General features: G+C 40.8%; 1 protein-coding gene across 1 annotated transcript; it reads left to right on the forward strand.

Annotated features, from left to right (window-relative positions):
- Positions 1-19,633: 19,633 nt before the first annotated feature.
- Positions 19,634-21,677, forward strand: tmem250 (transmembrane protein 250). The gene is made up of 2 exons (XM_030784885.1): positions 19,634-19,698; positions 20,238-21,677. Exon 2 carries the CDS (start codon positions 20,442-20,444, stop codon positions 20,859-20,861), a length of 420 nt encoding a protein of 139 aa, XP_030640745.1. The 5' UTR covers positions 19,634-19,698; positions 20,238-20,441; the 3' UTR covers positions 20,862-21,677.
- Positions 21,678-21,683: the final 6 nt, after the last annotated feature.

Genomic DNA, 21,683 nt, shown 5'->3' on the forward strand with positions numbered 1-21,683 from the left:
TTAAGAGAATACAAGCATCTGATTGTATTATCTCTCTCCATCTATTTCTATTGCAGGTTGATCCCAGTGTGAAGTCTTAGAACAGTGGTGGTAATGTTGTTATTGAAGAACATTTACTGAATGATGGTTGATACATCCAAAGAAACTCCCCTTGAACCTTCTGTGGGTTTTTTTCCCCTGTTTTTTTTTTTTCTCTTGTTAGGCGTAAATTAAATCTCTGGCAAAGACAGACATCCGGAGGCACAAACCTTGGCCTCTTCCTACCGGCAAACATAATCCACCATGCACCGTTTGGGTTTAAACAGGCAAATCTCATATTTTAAAACACTGGATTATGCATTTCTTTTATTACTGAAGAAAAGCAGAAAAGGGGGACAGTCTGATGAGATTACGAGAAAAGCTGCTGGATTTAAATTTGGAGAGAGGAATGATGAAATATTGAAATGTGATTGAGAAATGTGAATTTTTTTGATGCTAAAAATGGACAGGAAAAAAAAAAGGTCGAGGAACAAACTGTGGGGAGGGACTGGTAATCCAGCTAAACTCGGACGATTTCACTTATTAAACATTTAAACAAAGACGGACTCAAGAGGACACGGGACGGGGGGCAGGGGGACGGGGGGGGGGGCGAGGGGGGGGGGTCACCAGAAGAACACATAACGGGAAGTCTCAAGCGGCTGTGCTCAAACATGACTGCTCAAACCTGGGATATGAAGAGTACTGGCCTTGGATTTAACAATGTGCTCGCATGGCTTTTCTGTCAAAATCACCAACCATCTTCTAGCATTCATGCCATTTTAGCCGATTTTACTGGACCATCTTACAGCTGACTGTACACACAAATGCTGATGTTGACCAGGTTATTGATCAGTCAGAAATGTTTGGTTGGAGAGACATAGCACTCTGACATTTCATTTGAAACCTTTGATATCATATCTTTGCCAGTGCTTTGATTACATCCCCTTGGACACTGTCGAGACAGACTTTTTTTCACTGCCATATTGAATGAGTTGCTTTGATGCGTATGTCTTCAGTCGTTTAAATATATGTCTCCACCGTGACAGTCATGCAGATGAACTCCGTAAAGCAACGGAGAGACGCCATGAAAATTGTTTGGGTTGGGGATGTGTGTGTGGGGGGGGTAAAGATGGAGGTGGAGAGGAGTGGCTTGAGGAAGAAAAGGGGGACAAAACGACCTTGCAGAAAACAACAACAGTCAACCTTAACACGTCACATTACAAGATATGTCATAAACCATATTTATGAGCTGGTAGTAAAAGGTAGGCTAGCATCCTACACGTAACCGTGGCAGTCTCCATTTGAAGGCTGTTTCAGTTAGCGGGTCAGTAACTGCTAGTCCAGGGGTTACTGCTCATGACTCATGTTTTTTCTTTCACCTTGGTGAAGCACTTACAAACATCGTCAAAACAGGTTCACCGTGTTTTAAGACCCGCTGGACCTTCATGGTAAATAAATGCCTGATGAAACTGTAGAGTCGTGTCAAACCTTTATCTGTTTGCTTTACATTGTCAGGCACGGAAGTAATTTGATGACTTTTCATGTTCGTTTTTAATAGGTCTTAGTAAATGAGTCCTTGTTTGCCTGACAGTGATGGAGTAGAGAGATTGTTGCCCTCCAATGGACAGAGGAAGAAACGCAGGCTAAGGGCACATTAAAAGTTAAGAGACAATTCCTTATGTTTTTGTTTTGTTTTGTTTTTTTAAAGCTTTTTTTTTCATTTTGTTTAATGCACTGCATCATTTATGCAGAAAGGTTGGTGAGCTGGTGAGGGAGTGAATTGAACTGAAGAAAAAAAAAAAAAAAGCCTAAATCTTCCCTATTCCATCTCCATTTCAACTCACTTCACAGATTTAGACACACAAAAAGTGTCCATTGCGATTAGTAATAATCTCTGTCCGCCCTCTCATTCTTCTCTTCTCTCTTTTCTCTCGGTCCTCTCTTCTCTCCTCCTCTCCTCTCTCTCTCTCTCTCCCTCCCTCCTTCCTCCTGTTCTCACACTCTTTCTGCCGTGTGAACTCTGACAATCCTTCCAGCCTCCTTAGTTCAGGCTATGGATGTTAGGCCGAGACATATTGATCAAGCCATAAATTACCCATGAATCATTGCTCCGGCAGGACCGGCGCAAGGGGCCTTAGGACGGCAGGAAAATAAGAGAGTTTCCATGCAGGTCCTCCAAAATTGTTAATTAAATACAAATCAATCGTCCGCCATTTATCAGCGACCGCATTCAGCTCACCTTCGCGGTGAAGACGGACAAATCAATGAGGTGGAACCTGGGGAGGGTCGGTTGTTTTTTGCACATGAGACAAGGAAAAAAAATCTGTCTCTTTCAATGACGTCTGCGACGCTGGATTTTTTTTTTTTTTAATGCCACAGTGGTTTACTTGATGCAAGCAGAGCTCCTGCTTTACAAATTTTGAGTGTTGACTCTCAACAGGAATTGTTCACAGAATGCTTCTGTGGTTCTGCGTTCACAGAATGGTTCTGTGTTCATGGAATGATTCTGTAGTTCTGTATTCACAGAATGGTTCCTCATCAGAATCACTGCGTTGCTAAGGAGCATTTTATGTGTTAATTTTTTTTATTCTCTTTTGAGCTTACAGGTTGCCTTAAAATATTAGATTTATCAGCAAACTACAGTGACAACAGAACATCATCGCAGCAGAGGTTTTTTTTTTTTTTAAATGTGAAGAACCTTCCAGTTTTAGTTTTAACTCCAAAACACTTTATTTGTGTGTTTTGCTCCTGGAATAATCACTTAAGATGAAGACCGAAAATATGGGACGATATCATCCACATTCTATAAATTGCAAAAACAATGTTGCTTAGCATATTTTTGTTGTTGTTGTTTATTTGTTTTGTTTTGTTTTTTTTGTTTGTTTGTTTTTTTGTAATTTGGGCCGATGACTCCTAAGCACTCAGATACACTTCACTGGGTTAAATCAAAGGCAGTCAGTCCTCCTCTGCTACTTGACACCAGGATATCAAATGACCTGTGGTTGTCATTGTGGTGTTTCCAAACACCTCATGACATCTCTCTGGCTTGCCCGTCATTATTTTAAGAGAGCAGCAAAATTCTCTCGGATTTTAACTCGCGAAAGGCGCTTCTTAAAATGAGAAACCACTAAGAATTAACTGACTAATGAAATAAAGAAATCGATAAATAAACAAGACCCTTTTTATCTTTTTTAAGTGCCTCAGGCAAATTTGGAGCTCAGTTTGCCCTCAGCTGAACACAAAGGCAAACCATCATTTTAATTATTCTAGTCATTCCCTTCCAAACAGACTGCCCCAACCTTCATTAATCCAACTTAGTAAACACTGATATAGAATTTGACCTCTAACTGTAAGTTTCTTAAATTTCTTGAGTTGATGTCTAAATGCAATTTTGGTCATTTACACTCTTGTGTTGAAAGCACGTCGTGACAAATTTCACTTGTAGAACCTATTATTTTTGACATAAACTCTTTATACGTAAATTTGAGCTATAAAGTCAGATTTCAAATTTGAACTATAAACTGTTTTTTAGTGCTCAGATAAAAACATCAGAAACCTCATTATTTGTGCTCATTCCCTGGGTGAAGTTCAGGAAAGTGGAGTAAATGTGCTACATTTTTAGCCATTCAAAAAAGAGCCCACTCTGGAATGTCATCAAAATAACATTCTTCTTTTAGAAAATAGATAAACACTCCTTTTAAGCCCTTTCTGAAGTACTTAACACTTTCAGCTAGATATGTCAGGATGTGGAATGAGGTGATGTTCATCACTTCAGACAGTCACTTGAGCTAGCAGAAAATCTGATGACTCAAATAAAGGAAGGTTGAGAGGAAATGTCCACCAAATGCATTTATATGATTTTCTGTGCACCTGCAAAGCTGTCAGTTGTCTCAGATTATCTCAGGTTTGAAGAGCATAACCGGCTTCCAACCAGTAGATTTTTATCCCTCAGCAACACTGAGTTAGCTTAGCATTACTCCTCATTTCCTGCAATGAAATGAGTAAAGAATGAAAGCAAACTTCAATACCCAGGGACACGTCAGCCCAAGTTCTCTAGGACCGTGTCACATCGCATGAATTAGGCATGCGCTATTTTCAAATGGATCTCAGATGGATTCATTTTGCTTTAATGAATCAGAGCCTTGTATTCAATACCATATATTTTACATTGAAAACATATCATCATAATGCACTTCACCAACCCCAAATTCTGGCACAATAGCTCATCTGCTGCCCATCTGTTTATAAAGCGGCATTTTCAGCTTTTAATAGAAAATGTGTTTTCAATGTGTTATACTTTCTGTTGGCAGTGTTCTCACTCTGATCCGAGGAACACTATGTTCAGCACTGTCTTGTACTATCTGTATGTGTGTGTACATGAGGATACACACACACACACACACACACTAACACACACACACACATACACACATTGTATATCTAGAAAATTGCAAAGTTACACATCACATTACCAGAGCTCGGAAAAGCTCCCGAACATCTGTCTGAGGTCTAGGACGTGCTGCCACCCAGATGGCTCCAGGATTGGCCTTACTGGAATGGAACCTTTTTGCTTGGAAACTTGGCACTGAACAGGATGTAGAGATATACACTACACTCAAAGCAATGTCACCAGCAGAAAAGATGTAGTAATTATATAGGACCTGCCATGTTAAATCATTTTGGTATCTTAAGTTTAACAAATACTTGTGAACTCTTGATTCTTCATCTTTATATTTTTTTGGAAGCTTCTGAAAATCAAGCTCCAAAGGTTACTGCTCTTTCATTTCATTTCATTTTCATTTTCATTTTGACAGTTCATTTGCAAATGTGTTGTGGAAATCAGTTTTAACGTTCAGCCAAAAGTATCAATATGAATCACTTGATTTTGTTGTAAGTAAGCTGTTTTGTGACTGGTACGGACACTGATATTATTCAAAAGATCTCATAAGGAAAGTGACCGTGAGTAGAGAAGGTGGCAAACTCAGGCCTACTCATAATGGAGTGGCACATTAAAGGTAATTAAGTATGAGGATCAGCTGATTTCCTATCTTTTTCAGAGACCTGACTCAAGAATTAGAAATTGAAACAAACCCATATATTCTGTAGAAATGTTTCCAGTCAGTTTAATTCTATTGAAATGATTTTATGACTTAAATGAATTGTTTTTGGTTGGTTGGTTCATTTGTTTGTTTTTGCATTTACAAAACTGGGCAAAGACTTTTTCCCCCCTGATTTTGCCATGCCATTGTGTTTGTCCTCTTATAAAAACAAAATCTTTCTCATGTTACATTATTGTTAATTACATCTTAGAGTTTTAAGTTAATAACAGTCAAGATGGTCTTAATTTCTACCTACCGTACTAACACCACACTACCTAATATCCTTAGAGAATCTGTTCCCATGTGAAAGCATATTGTGATCAATTGTACTTACACGTCACAAAATACAGCATTATGAGGACAGTAAAATGGAAAGTAAATGACAATGGAGGGCTCGTAATTTCCAGTTCATTCCATTGAGATTTAAATGCTGGGACGCTGATTTATCATAGAGTTAAATATTTATGTCCAGCCGTGACCTTGGAGTAGGGCCATAAGGTTATGGCCACTGACAGTTGGCAGAGTTCACCATTCCAGCTGTGTGTGTGTGTGTGTGTGTGTGTGTGTTCATGTGCGTGTGAGTGTCTGAGAAAGAGAGAGAGTGTGATTGTGAGCGAATACAGGCACACATCCGGGGTACATGTGAGGATGCCATTTGTGTGTGTAGGTTTGTTTTCAGTACACTGTGTGTGTGAGTATATATGTGTGTGTATATATCTGTGTGTGAGAAGAAATGTTTGGCGACCCAGCCATAGCTGTATTGTCCACACATAATCATGTTGCAACTGTCTGGCAGCTGTAATCTGTGCTTGGACTGTCCCTTATTCCTAATCCGAGTCTGAATCTCCTCTGCAGATGGTTCTTTTCTTAAGCACTGTGGAGGAACTGAGCTCATCTCTAATTCCCCCGATCCTCAGTGTAAGAGGTGTTGGCCCAGTGCCTTTCACACTTTACTCCCTGAGAAGTCCCCATTACACTTTGCACTGTCCTGCTAAGGAAAAAGTCCATTCAGGTACTGAGTCAAGCCCATAAACACCTGACGAAGTCTTTACCATTGCTATGTTGCAACAGACTCACAGTCATGATTCTCAGTCAACAACTTTCGATGTTGAAATTTTTGAATAGTTCACATTTTAATTTGCATACTGTTTAAAAATGCACTGTAAACTGTAAATACACATACTAGTGGCCAAGGCCAGGTTTTAGCATGCCTGAGAGAGATGTCCCTTTTTCACAACAGTCAGAATATTTATAAAAATGAACATTGGCATCTAAGGCCTTTCGTGTTGTGCATAGAAGCTGACAGGTGTATTCTTTTTTCAATCCTACAGCAGGTTTCTTTTTTTAAGTTTATTTATTTCCATTTCTCCACATGATATCTTATTTGAAAAGCAAAAGCAAATTTGCTAATTAAAGGCTCTTACCAAATCATAAAAATAAACAGACACACATAACAAACTTATCAGCTGATTCAACCTTATTTCAGTGTTTTTTGGTTTGTTTTGTTTTTGGTTTTCTTGAAAATTTGTTCTGAATTGTTGTGTTTTAAACAAATTACATTAAAGGTAAATTGTCTGTGTTAAGTGCATAAATTACACTAAAGGTAACTTAAAATCATTTAAAAAAAAAAGGAAACAGAAAAATGAATAATCTTATCCTTGTGTAGTGTTATGACTACAAACCTTACCAAAAATGTTTCACTGATTTCAGGTGATTCGATAGCAGACGTTACATATTCAACAACACTTTCAAAATAAGACAAAGGACAAAATACTCAGGAAAGAAAAAAAAAAAGAAGTAGAAGAAGAAAAGTTTGCTAATCTCGTGGGAGGGTTAAATGCTTTCCCCGAAAGTTTCATCTTCCTCGTTCACCTTCACCTTACCCCATTAGTTGTGAGAACTGTGAGCGCTACCAATCACACGCTCCTGTTCCGACAAGCCCTCTGGTATTGCCTCTGCCCCCAATACTCTGATTCCCTGGCCGCAATTGATGGCATGCTACGCCAATGTTTCTCGCGAAAGCTGCATGTCTGCAGCATGTGATGGGGAAAGCAATAGTCTTGACCTGTTGCCATGGGTACAGTGAAATAAAACTGCGTGAGAGATGGCTCTGCGAAATCAGAGAGCTGCCTCAGTGATCTTCCACCCGCTGGACCATTAGAGGGAGAACTGGAGAGCCGGAATGGATTGCTCCATTTGATTCAGTGCAGTTAGGACCAGTGATAGTGGTGGAAAGGGGTGGGTGAGTGGATGGAGAGGGGGGGAGCAGTTTAAGGAAAGGGAGGGGGTGAAAGGAGAGAGAGAAGAGAAATGAGAGAAATGAAGAGGGGTGGGGGGGGGGGCAGGGGAGGAGAAGGGGGGGCGGCGTAGAGATGAGAGTTGCCGTGCCATTTTTCACAGCAGACAAAAACATTTGCCTGGATATCAATTTGGAGCGGCGAAGCAGTCTTCCCCTCCTGCCCCATCATCCATCATCTTTCCCTTCACTCACTCGCTCAGCTCCTCTTCCCCTCCCCTTTGCTCCCTTCTACCTCACCCCCCCCCCCCCCCCACACACACACACACACACTTCCCCTTGTACTCCACTCCACTCCACTCTCCCGCCGACCCTCTTTCTCACATACACAAGGTCCTCACACGGCCAGGGCCAATCACTTCCAAGGGCCGATCTCCTCACATTAAGCTCCCATCTGAGGCTCCGCCCCCGCACAGAGGCCTTATTGGCACCTTCCCCAGCACCCCATCACTCATCACCGGGCTACCATCCATCACGCATCGCGATCAATAGGAGGCCAAGCATTCATCAACCGGGGTGCCTATGGGTGGGAAAAGGGGACAGACCACATTGGGGTGGTGCTTGAGACTTGGATGGGGGTGGGGGTGGGGGTGGGGGTGGGGGTGGGGGAGTGGGAGTGGGAGGGAGCGGGTGTAGAGTTTGCTAGTGTCAGGTGGAGTGGAGGGTACTGGGATGTAACTGTACTAAGGACATGTGACAACACGTACCAAAGGTTTTTTTTTTTTTCTTTTAATCAAACTATTTAGAACATACCATTAAGGCACAAGGCAGAAGAAGGACAGATTTCAGAGAGAATAAGAGTGAGAGAAAGGAGGAAGAAAGAAAAAGCAGGATGCCGTATCCAAAGCTCAAACAGCTCAAGCTGGGCTCAAAGGATGACAGTGATTGAGCTGTCAAGATGATGAGTGAGGTACTGCTTTCCTCTCCAGAAGAGGAAAGAAAAGAAGAGAGAGAGAGAGAGAGAGAGAAGAGAAACTGCTAAAGACAATGCAGAAGCAGAAAAGGTGACTAAGTGGTAAAATGTGTAACACACAGGCACGCGCACACACTCACGCGCGCACACATGCACACACGCACACACACACGCACACACCACTACTGCCAACCCTTGGCTCTGAGGACAGGAATGTCAAAGTCAATCATTTTCCAGCGTCAGTTTCGGGCAAGGCTCTGCATTTTCTCATGACAGCCCATACGTTTCACTCATGCCCTGACTCAGGCCTTGAAACAGATCAAACTTAAAGACGATAGATCGTGGAAACGAATATCACACGAATATCGCAGAAAGTTAGCAAATGGGTATATCCTGGCAACAACATGCTCGGAAAGATTTGTAGGGAATGTTTCAGGCGAAATCTGAAGGGTTTAGCTGTAGTAATTAGTTTGTAGCAAGTCATGTTGTTCATGAAAGCTTTATCATCTTTCTTGCCACTCTTTTTTGTTTATCATTAATTAAACAGTTTAACATCTTTTCTATAGTGTATGTCAGCTGCGGTTAAAGAGGTCTGATTGAACATTACGGTGATGCTTAAGGCAAGAGCTGCATGTCTTCAGCAAACAAACTGTCAAACAAATGGTATCTTGCAAGTACTAACTGCACACACCTGGATAAAGTCACTGAAAATTCAAATATATAAATCTGCAATATTGGCCTTGTGCTTTATTTACGAATTAACATCTCAAAAGTTTAGTCAGGTATAGAACAGTTCTCTTTGAAGGTGAACAATGTCGCATTGTTTTTGGCAGACCGCTATTGTTCTCATCCATTTATCTACAAAAAAAAGAAACAGAAAAAGAAAAAACAACACAACAACAACAACAACAATAAAACTTTCACCTGGCTGAATTGTGGGTTGGATTTGTGGGGTGGAATGCCATCAGCTAGACCTCAAAAGTGTTTGTAGAACAAGTGTCTGAGAAACAGGACACTGTTGCGAAAGCCAGGTAGAAGAGTGCATTTAACCTTGGGCCTCCTGGAGGAGGAAGGAGACAGGGAACGGAGAGGGAAGAGGGTCAAGAGACATTGCGGGCAGCCACGTTCGGGGCCAGCCTGATCCCCAGGTCGCCCCTGTGTCAGGTGTCTGGATCACGTTACACCCTGAGTCCCATCTGCCTGGGCTCTGGATTATTCAAGAGCAGCAAAACACGCTTTGTCGCTACCTGACTAAGACAAAACTACCGAGGCAGAAGAACCGCTACGGAGACACCAACGTGACACCCAAAAAAACATTTGGTATGATCACTATAATGCTATATGCAAACAAAAATTTGTGATGTCCTATGATATTTATGTCTCCAGTGAGAGAAATTACCTCAACAACATGATTAATACAGAAAGACGTTCATAAGCGTGAAATATTATAATGTAAAGATGATAAAAGAATATTCTGTAGCATTGTGTAGCCATAGCTTCCACTAAATCAAAACACAGCCATTTCTGATCCACATCACTGGTTTCTGAAATCCTCCCAGTAAACTCATAGCTGTCAAAGATGGACAGCATATCCGTATGATTCCTTTTTTTTTCATTCCTCCTCCTCCTTTTCTGCTATTTGACATTTTACACCTCACAGTGTATACAGCAGTGTATACCACCATAAAAAATTGATGCAGCACCCGTCGATCTTCTCTTAGCTTTACACAGACACTTGTGGCTGTCCACAGAATATGTGTTGCGAAGCAACTAGCCCCTGTGTAACAAGAGCTTTTGGGGGCAAGATGATGGTGCAACACGATTAATAATGGACAACCTGATGTAACCCCAAACCAAAAACACTGGGGTCATTCAAAAGGAAGGAAACCCGAGCAAGTACTGCTAAAAAGAGCCAAGAGTGCACAATATCAAGGAGTCTCTTCTGCTACCACGGGAACGGTATCCTTAATCAGTAACTAAATTCATTTCAAGGTTTACTTATGAATACCATATGACCTTCTGTAGCAGTAACCAGAATTCTAAACAGCTTTTATTTATTCTGAAGTAAGAAGTTTTCCCTTTTTTTTGGGGGGGGGGGGGGGGGGATTGCTTAATTTGTTTTGCTTTGATTAGTCATCACTTTGGATGTCTACATGATTGGTTAATTATGACTATTATAAACAGAGGAGTTGATGTGTAGCTTCCATAGTGGACATCTTACTTTGTTTAATAGCCTGACAAACAAGTATCAGTAGGAAACACCGATTCAGTATGCTAGTAGCAAAAGACCAAAGTAAACCAAAAGTAAACACCTCTTTGTCCTAGATATGAGCATTGTTTTTGGTAAAGATCAATTTTATTTAACATTCTCTATTCTCAAGCTACAGGGAAAGTATTTGCGGTGTGCCATATTTTTGTCAGCATCACGGTAAAAAGGAAAAAAAAAAGAAAAAAAAAGAAAAGAAAAAAAAAACCCTCTTTGCATTACCTCTTAGGCTGACCTTTTAATATGGGGCCAGTTGTTAAGTGAATTTCGGGAATCCTATAAACACAAATTGCCGTCCGTAATCTCCTGCCATGGGCCAGAGAAATACTGCCATGGAAGGCAATCAATCAGACACTTAGACGCCTGTTTACCCAGAAGCTGCCATGGGAGGAAGGGGAGGGGGGGGGCCGGGGGGTTTCCATCATTCAGTCTTATATGCAACCATCAGCATCGAGAAAGTTGATTCGCATTCAGATTTCTCTTTCGCCTTTCATTGGTTAAGAGCAAGAATGGATGGTGGAATTTTTTTTTTCCATCTGAACTCTGGATGCCCGACGTTTCATCAAACTTGAGGAAATAGAAACTGAGTTCTGATCTGAGATCAGATTGGAGCCAAGGAGTTGCCTTTTTAGAGAGGGTAATCGGATCTTCGATCAGCGACATGTCCATCACGGTCCTAAGAGCAAAGTCGTGTTGCACAAGTGATGTAATGGGGTCAGGTCATCAGCTCCCCACTCCTTAACCTCTAACCTCTGAGCTCACGTCCTATAGCAATGCCTCAGAAGTATTTCTTTCAGGAAGATATCCGAGCCGTGTTTTGGACAAGTTAAAGGAAGAGTGGTAGCCAACTCAAGGATCCGTTTGTACTTATTGTAACTTTAATGTGCCCTGATAAAGGGGTATCCAATGGCTTTGCTATGGATTACGTTGCGCTTTGCAAGTACAGGAAACCGATTCTTTTATCCGGTTCTATTTAGGTCATGTTGTGGTTCACCACACATTTAGGTTTTAGACATTAACATTAATGAAATAATCGACAACACTTTCTATGTGGCCATAGGCTTACTGTATAAGCATGTGTATGTGGACCATAAATTGTTTCAGTGTCTTCACAAATACAGTGTTTTCGCAATAATAAGGTACAAAAAGTTCAGAAGCTATATTGATTGATTTAGGGAGCTTTTCAAATGTATTCAAATATGTTCAAATGTATTTTCAAATGTATTCAAATATTCATAGGTTGTTCAAAATTGTTTGAGAAAAATATATCCAGGAAATGTTCGCATGCAGAACTTTTGTTTCCATTTTGGTTACCAAAGGCTAATGTACCTTTTCTTGGAAATCCATATAACCTTTTCCAGTTGTTTCTGTTTTCCACAGGAGTAATGGCTGGAGCTGTTTGAGAAGCAGGTGGTCAGTTTCAATGCATTTATTGATATTCTCCCCTATCCAAATACCATAAATTAATACGCACGTAAATCTGCATATATGGCTTATGTTCACTTTGGCATTTCAAATGCTCACTCAAAAGCCATGGAGTTTGATGCGCATAAATCACAACAAATGAAACGATAGATTTTTCTCACGTTAATGTAGTAGGCCACTGGCACACACATAACTCAGACCAAGGAGCCTGGCCGACGCGCGACGAAGTCTGATAGAGTCGGTCCAGGAATCGACAGGCCAGTTGACCCTGCTTGACCCCCCACGGCCAATCAGGCTAATGGTGGTCCAAAATACGACGCTCCTGACCCCCCCACCCCTCCCTTCCTCACACCGCACTGGTCTAACCTAGATGTATTTTCACGGGTCAGACTGGCGCTTCTGTCTATGGATGGAAGCTAATTAGCACTGACCCCTCTCCTTCTCTACAGGGCAGTTAAACTTAACTGCTTTCACTGGCGATCACTATATAATAATGCCACATGTGGGGGTGGGGGGTGGGGGGAGGAGGGTCCATGGGGCATTAACCTAACCAGCGTCAGTCTTCAAGACAAGATAGGGAGAGCTAACGCCAAAAGTTATGGCTTAAGATGTGTTTTGTCATTTGAGCTGGGTAGTCGTTGATGGTAATGTATGTAAATGTTACTGTGTGGAAAGAATGTTCTCCTTCCAGTCACGGAGATCAATGACTCCAATAATTTCTACTCTGCATAAATCAATTTCCATAAGAATCTAAAGCTGTGGGTGTGGTATTGAAATTATGGACCTGGAAGTTTAAGATGGAAATGTGAGTTAATGTCCTCACAATTCACGGTGTACTTGTCATGGAGGACAGAGACACTGTTAAGCTGAAACCCAGAGTTTTGCTTTAAACTGTGTATGTTAAACTATATTTTGTGTCAGCAATTCGAGAATAGTAACCAGTTACTACATGGTGTTCTTTCATGGCGATTCCTATCAGATTGTTACATTCTGAAGAACCGCGTTTACTGAACTAATCAGCTCTTATAGTTTTGCTGCCAAGGAATAAAAACATATTTAAAAAAAAGGTCTTTGTGTTGAAGAGTGAGCTGGCTGTGTAGTATCCCAGCAGTGCTGTACAGTAGTGAGTTAGCAGGACTCATGCTGCTTTGGCAGTTTGAGATCTCTCAGAGTGAGGATTGGAGATTTGGGTTAAAGATTGAGGGGGTTTGCACAGCGTTGGTGGATTACCACTTTTAAGCCCCTAGAGTTTTCCCGATATGTCTTCTTGAGCCCTTCCACCTCCTGAGCGATGTGTCGAAGGGCCTTAAGCTGGCCAGTGGTGGACAGCTGGGTGGTGGGAAGCTTCGCAGGCGACTAGTGTGGTTCATAAACTTGAACCACACACAGCTGCTCACTGTTGGCACACACACACACACACACACACACACAGAGAGAAAGACGTTAGCCTCTCCCACATTCATACTAATTCCCCATGTGATCACCATTAAATCTGTTTCCCTGGCACACACCTTTTGGTCTGAGGGCTTACTTTTTTTGCATCGTGCCAAAAAAAAAAACAGAAAACATGGTTCTGTGTCAGAACATTTCTTGTTTGCCTCTCTCTCTCTCTCTCTCTCTCTCTCTCTCTCTCTGTGTCTCTCTTTTTTTTATGTGAGGAGAAACAAGAAAAGCTTTTTCCGCACACAATGTCTACATGAATAAATTGCAAGTCTTTTCCAAACAGAGCAATTTCTCTGCCATCTGTTCAGTAGTGTAAATCAGCTCTTGTTGATTCAAGCCTGCTCCTTCTGCAGAGAACCAGCCAGGCTGAAGCCAAAAGTCTAATCCTGCATCACTCCCGGTCTCTAAATCATATGGAGATATTCATAGCTTTGTGTGAATTACCAAAAGAAATATGAATTGGTACAAAATTAACAATTTACAATTCCCTAGCAGTATGCAAATTTATATATATATTTTTTTAGATGTCAAGTCTCCTCTTCTGGAAATGATCCACATTTATAGTAATAGTGTCTTTCATGATGTCTTTTCTCCAATACGTAACTGATTTATACTTACAGGTAAAGTCAGTATGGTAGTATCTGGAAAAAGTAAAGGAAAGTCTTGAGTAAATGAGGAAGCAAGATTGGTTGCTTCGTTACTTAAGCCATAACCATCCCATCATGTCCAGCTTCACAAATACAACACTGGCTGGGCTCCATCACTCACTGTTTTAGCTGGAGGACGAGATCTCAGCCGTTTTGGAAAAGGAGCAATCATTGGGGACATATTCAGCACAAGCTTCGGTGATGAAGAAGATGAGTGTACTGAACAGAGCAGCTTCATCAAGTATTGTCCTTTGATATCTTCACAGAAATGGATGCTGTGGTCTGGTTATAGTGCATTAACCCCTCATTGCACTTAAACATGCATGTTTGGAAATGTCTGGTGGTATAATAAGCTGTAAGGTCACATGGTCAGATGAGGTATCTGTCACCTTGTTCTCAATAAGCATATGAGTGTGTGCATGGCAGTGAATACCATGAGAAACCTACAGGCCTATGAGCTTCAACAAAACAAGGCCAAAATTTCTCTTGGCCGTGGTGTGTGCTTCCTGTCACGGTCCAGATCTGTTCACTCTTTTGGAAGGCAAAGTAAATGCCTATAAATACAAACACCATTCTGAGTGAACAAAGCCCAGGGTGAAGTCCTCCTGCCTTGATGGGAATGATGTTTTCCAGGATGGAAATACATGAAAAGGATGCAAACTATACATCGGGGCCGTTTCAGTCACCATTTTTCTGCTCAGTCGAACAATTATTCCAGTTTTTTTGGAGTGGCCACCACCCAACATGTTATGGAGTCATGACACCTCTCTCCATAAGAGTGCTAGACATTAACAGAATGTATCATAAAGCACATAGCAGCCATTTAGGCAACTATAGGCAACCAAACCCAGTGCCTTTGTAAGTCATTCTGTCTTAGAGTTTCTTTTTAATTTTGCACTTCATTTGATATTTTCTCTACTCTGTGGGATTTTTCATGGTATAGACTTGATGCGCTGTGAAACTGTTAACCCTGGAACAATGAAAGATTGTGAGATCATGTTATTGTTGAAAATGTTTAAGCAACACCATGAAACATGAGAAATTTCATTTGAATAACAGAATTGATTTAATTAACTGTTAACTTCACTTTAGATTGACTGTAATTTAATTGTTGACAATAACAACAATTTACTCAATTAAATTGATGTAATTAATCATTTTAGGAGTATTCTCTTAGACTATTCTAGATATTTTCTTCTTCATTACCACCATAGAATAGATAGTTGTGTGTGTGTGTGTGTGTGTGTGTGTGTGTGTGATAACTCAAATTATTTATTTGTTTAGTTAACACTACGCACTCTTACTACCATAAAGTCTGTGCACACACATAAAGACATGAAGCTCTCCCATTAGCACATGTGCCACACATGTAAAACACAATAGCACTGTGCACAGAGGTAGCTCCACCAATCCTGCAAATCCTCAATGCACTGACATTCCCTATAACTGACATCCTATGAAATCCAGGAAATCCTCAGCTCATCCCATTCTTGTTCAAGCACTGGCCGCCTGATCCGGCCCACTGCAGATGTTTCTGCTTCATTCTAATCCCACCAAGTCCCCTTATGCCAGAGATTAGCACGCTGTCCCAATCTGAGAACAGGGGAGAGAGAGAGGGAAAGAGAGTGAGTGGGTGAGCAAGAAAGCTAGACAGAGAGAGAGAGAGAGAGAGAGAGAGAGAGAGAGAACAAGAATCAAGTTTATGGGTTACTTCAAAAGGTTACTGAGAAATGTGTCTTCAATTCTCTGTGTCCTTAAGAGATCATAATCCAAACTCTGTACAATGTTCAGCATTGTAAAGTAAAGTAAAAGAGAGATGCCTTTTTCACATTTCACATATGCTGTGGCTTTGATCGTGTTAACCCTGTGCTTTTTGTTTGTCTAGTTGTTTATTTGTTGTGTTGGTTGGTTTCTTTTGTTTGTTTTGTTTTCAATTTTATAATCTAACTCTTTGTCCACATACCAAAATACAGTATCTGAATATTTGAAAAAATTCAATTTACAAAATTCATTTCACATATGTCAAAATATTTTCTCCAATACATCTCTTTTTTATATGTTATACATTGTATATACTTAATATTTAATGTTTTATATTGTATATATTTGTATATATTTAATATCTTTTGTCTGTGTTATTGGATATCTAAACAAATTTGGTCATTTTCAAATAATCACATTGATGAAAAGAGTCTGATAAATATTTATATTTCATTGGTTCATAAAAAATCTTTTGTTTGCATTTATCATGCATAGATATGATCATATGTAAAAACATGCAACACTGATCAATACCAATGTGATGGCAATAAATTATGTGAATACATAGACAAGGGTGCCAGATTCCATGACAACAGATGGTTGCCGGGTATGAGAGTATGAGACAGAAAAAGGAGAGAGAGAGAGAGAAATTTATGGTCATTGGGAATGTAAGCTACATTTGTAATCTACTGTTTCACAACATGAACATAATTCCTATTTCATAACCTCTCACACTACAAAACAAGCAAATCTGTTAAAGAAAAACCAATTTAAATCCTCACAGGGAAAAAAAGTCACAAATTAACCCACAACAAGGGAAAAGTGGGAAAGTGGGGCCTGTTTCAGGACATGGTGGAATTGCAATTTTCCCAGATCCAACTTTTTTTCTTTCCCTCTATTTCAGTTTTGTTCTTTTCTCTCTCAATTTGTTTGTCAAACCTAAATTGAATGACCTCAGGGTTCTGGTTGTACCTGAATGTGCGCATGTGTGAAAGTGTGAGGGTAAGAGAGACAGAGAGAGAGAAACTGAGAGAAAGAGCAAGAGAAAGAGATCAACAATACTGCTTGCGGGCACCTATTTTAATAGGTGTTCATTCTTTAGTCCATGCATACTGAGCCAGACAGAAACTCAACGAGTTGTTGGCCATGTAAGACTCTTAGGTCTATAGGGAAGTATTAAACATCCTTTTCATACGAGGGACCAATACTGCTTTAATTAAACATCTTTTAATTAAGGCTCCCCTGATCTTATTAGCCTTTTGTAATGGATTTAATTTGTTTTCATCCTGGTATTGGCACTGACCTCTACTTAGTTAATGAATTAATTGATCTACTTCCAGTGCATTTTGGGAATTCTAAGAAGATTTTGACAACTTAACCCTTTAATCTTGTATATTGTGACGAAACAGACATGGGTGTCTCTCTGATAGTCATGGCATTTAGAAATGCCCTTGGTTTGGAACCTTGGCTAATTACATGGTTTTATCTCTTTTCGTGTGTGTGTGTGTGTGTGTGTTTGTATGTTGTTTGTAGCATTGATGTATGTATGTACATATGTATGTATGTATGCACGTGTGCATATTCTTCCTGTCAGAAGTCGGTCTATAAAGATTTCTCTAAATTTAAAATAAATAATTACTGTGAAAGTCATTCATATTTACATAATAAGAGGAAATAAGATGAAAATATGTTCCTATCTGGATGCTATGAGCATATATGTGAACAAAACCAAATGAATTTATGTTACAGTATATGAAAAGGGGACCTACACTATGGAACACGGGGAAAAGGCAGGTCTATACCGCCCTCTAATGGTGACGAGTAAACATACATTCTTTAGTTCTCCCAATATGTCCGCTACATTTTGAGTGCAGCTAGGAAGACATTACAGTAACACTACACAAAACTAATTGATTGTACATGTGCTACATATAAAATAGGATCATTCATGCAACATATATTTTCTGGGCTGATTTAAATGGTATATGAGAGACTACAGATGTTGAGGTGCTGTGTCAACGGGGCCCTGGGCAAGTGACTGTAATGTATTTGCTTTTAAAGTTGCTAATGGTTATTTAAACTGAACCCCTTGTTCCAGAACATCCCAGGTCACTGCTGTTGTGTTCTTCAGCATTTTATAGAGACCCAACTTACTGCTGGTGACAACTGCATACCCTTCGCAGCCCGAGGAAATCTGTTCAGATTTAAACATTCACTTTTAATCATTCCCTTCACATCATTTCATTTGCTGATGAAAAGTTCAGAGACATTCTTTAGAAGACATATCACACCATGGATATGTGTCTAAGTTAAGAGGCCCAGGAGAACAGGGATACCATATGTAATGGTAAGTCTGGAATGGCTTCTTTTAAACATGTCAAACTAGCATGAAGCATCACTCCATTTGGTATCACACATTACGATACCTTTGACACAACTTTCAATACCTCTTGTGCAGATAGTTGTTATACTTAATTTGAAGCTGTGCCAGAAAGCCAAAACAAGCCAAAACATAGTCCTTCATATTTGAAGACATTAGCTCAGGGTAGTACATCTTCTGAGATGGTAAATGGTGCTAGAGCAAGAGAGAGAGAGAGACAGAGAGAGAGAGAGAGAGAGAGAGAGAGAGAGAGAGAGAGAGAGAGAGAACATTCTGTTAAGGATAAATACTGCTTTTAATCACTACTAATTCTCCTTAAAAAAAACTCCCCACTTGCATTTCACTGTCCAATTCAACCATCAATCCTGGCTGACACTCAAATTATCTTACTGTTGATTAAATTAGTAAAAGCAATCATAATCTTCAAGCAAGTTAATTGGGAGAATTTATTTAGCCTATGTGACAGTTTTATGAATGTTTGATTAAGTATTATACGGTTTGTTTTTCTGATTTTGCATAATATATCTTTAAATCCTGAGCGAAGTGATCAGGCGCGCTATTAACGACCGTAATAAACTCTTTTTAAAAATGCCTCCGTTTATGATTTATCTCCCCAAGCTGTGTCTCTCTGGCTAGCTGACAAATAAACCGCATGTAATTTCATGGCAAGGCTATAAATCTAGCCACCGAAGGTTGCCTGCTTTACACCACAAAAGTTAAGCAGAGGTGAAAGTAAGTTTACAGGGGCCAGTAGGTACACGTGCCAAGTGTTACAACTTCCAAATGTGTCATCTTGGCACAGCGAGGAACGCAAAGATAAAAAGGACAGTTAAACAGTTCTTCTTATCTTTACTGCAATACCGTTTGTTTTTGAAATTTTACCAAATGATTTGAAAAGTGACAAGTAGAAATGAGCAGTCAACTAAGAAATTATTAGAATATTTTTCTGTAAGAAATGAATTACTCGAGCGTAGCAAATAAATATGTGTTTGGGTTTTGGCCAAAGAGGCAAACCAGCAAATTGCGCAAACAGATTTAATTGCACTAAATGGTCATGCCAGGCTACTGGATGGACGGTTTAGTTCGCATATTTGTAAATAAAGGCGAAGAGGATAAGGATTATTCAGTGACGATCCTTGCAGTTTTAAACGAAGAATATTTTATCACAGCACAGCAGTCTCTTACCGTCGCCATCTACGAGTGCATTGCGAATCAGGAACCTCGTCCAGCAAAATGTGTACTTCTCCTTTAAGACGTTCGAGTTGCCATAACAACTCTTCTCTTCAACTTTCACGACAAAACGTATTTTGCGCCGTCTATTAGGCTTCTTGCAAATGCAGCTAACGGTTTGTGATTATTAGATTAAATTCACGTAAACGCAATATTGACCAGCGCCTGACACAGGCAGAATGCAGGTTTTTATTCGGCTCTGCAGCCACTGTAATTATCGGTAAGTAACCATATTTGAAATAATTCGCCAGCAACGTTTTTGCGAGCTAAGCAGCTGGCTAGCTTAGTTAGCAGCGATATACAGGGCCGTCAAATCCCAATGGCTTTATGTGCAAGGAATGTGTTTTACTTCCATCATAGCTTGGGAGCAGGACGTTTCGTGATACAAACGTCTCGATAAGTAATAGAGTGTCTTGCGCTCCGATGTGTGAGTAACTGCTTATTTGGAGCTTTTGGAGAGTGGTGAGTAATGTTAATTAACTGTGGCCACTGTTGAAGTCCACCCTGCTCATTTATACGTAAGGCTGGTGATGTGTCCAGTTTCCCTCGTAACCTTTGCTACACTTTTAAAACCATCGAATCAAGCTGTCAGTCTGTCAAGAACCAGTATGCAATCTGGCAGTCTGACTGCAGTGAGTGTCTCACACTGATCCATTTTGTTACTCTCTTTTCCGTCCTGTTTTGTCAGCTGCTGCATGCCATATATATACACCATAAGCTTTTCAATACTGTTTTGTTTCTCTCTCTCTTTTTCTCGAGATTGCCTATGCCATGGAGACACCAGATTCCATAGAGGATAAACCCTGGTTGTGAGAACAATAGGTGTTTGCTCTGTAACCATGCACTACTCTCTGAGCTCTGAGACCCAAGCCCCTGTATAACACCTTGCCAAACCCATGAGGCCTGCGAGGAAGAGAGCTGACGTCAGGCTATGCCGAGACCAGGGGCTCGCCTAGCCCACTCATGCCTGTGATCCCCATCCCGCGGCGGGTGCGCTCCTTTCATGGCCCCCACACCACCTGCATGCATTCGGCCTGTGGGCCGGCACGTAGCGCCCAGCTGGTTCGGACCAAGTACAACAACTTCGACCTGTACCTGAAGTCCAGATGGATGTACAGTTTCGTCCGCTTCCTCCTCTACTTTGGCTGCAGCCTGCTCACCTCCCTCCTCTGGGTGGCGCTCTTGGCCCTCTTCTGCCTGCAGTACCTCGGCGTACGCATCCTCCTGCGCCTTCAGTACAAGCTTTCCATCATTATGCTGTTGCTGGGTCACCGGCGTCTGGACTTTGGCATCCTCAACGACCTCTTCATCTACAGCATGCACATCACAATGTTCTTGGTCGGAGGCCTGGGATGGTGCTTCATGGTTTTTGTAGACATGTAAGGTTTCGTGAGCACCAGGGACCGATCCAGATTGGGTTAAGATCCTAAGGGTGGCCACAATGTGCCATTTCGTGGGGTGCTGACTGAACTTTGTTATCTATCAAGTACAGGACTGCCCCTAATAAATAATGAAATCAGTAGCACCCTCAGAAGAGGTGAAGAAAATCCAGTGTGACCCTAATTTATTCCCACATAGTCACAATGCGGTTCTGAAATGGTATATAAAGGTATTTTATACAATAAACACAAGCAGTCTTGTGTTGTACCGATTATGTGAGTATATTAGTGTTCCAGCATCCTTTATCTCTTCAGTGACCGTATCTCTGTATGACTTTCCTGTCCGTGTTGGAGTGAACATCTCCGGTTGGCTTTTGAATAAGTGATCTTCAGTCACATGCTTTGTTCTGAATCCCTCCATCTCATGTTGGGCGATCTGTTCAGCTTTCCGCGGCTTACTTAGTCCAACCATACCAAACTATTTTAACGGTGCCAACCAGTTCAAGAGACCCAATGCCTGTTTTTCTATTGTGCCCAGTGTTGTTGGTGCCCAGACTGGCATGAGCTTGAAGTAGGTTAGGATAATTCTCCATTGTTCTAGGATCAAGACATCATATGCCTCATGCTAGGCCTGAGTGTGGCCCTTTGTCCTGAAAATGAAAGGACTCCAATGACATTTTGGACAGGACATTTTGCACGTGTCAACACACACAGCAACAGGGTTTTAACGTCTACCAACATGCTGATCATGCATCAGTGCTGGCGTACGCTAGTGTGAACTATGTTTTTTATGTTTGGAATTTTGTTTTGTTTTTTTTGTTTTGTT

This window comes from Chanos chanos, chromosome 9 (genome assembly GCF_902362185.1).
Source record: "Chanos chanos chromosome 9, fChaCha1.1, whole genome shotgun sequence".
NCBI lineage: Eukaryota > Metazoa > Chordata > Actinopteri > Gonorynchiformes > Chanidae > Chanos > Chanos chanos.

Excerpts from the sequence above, each read along its gene's own strand:
- tmem250 (XM_030784885.1), top strand. The coding sequence starts at position 20,442 with ATGCCTGTGATCCCCATCCCGCGGCGGGTGCGCTCCTTTCATGGCCCC.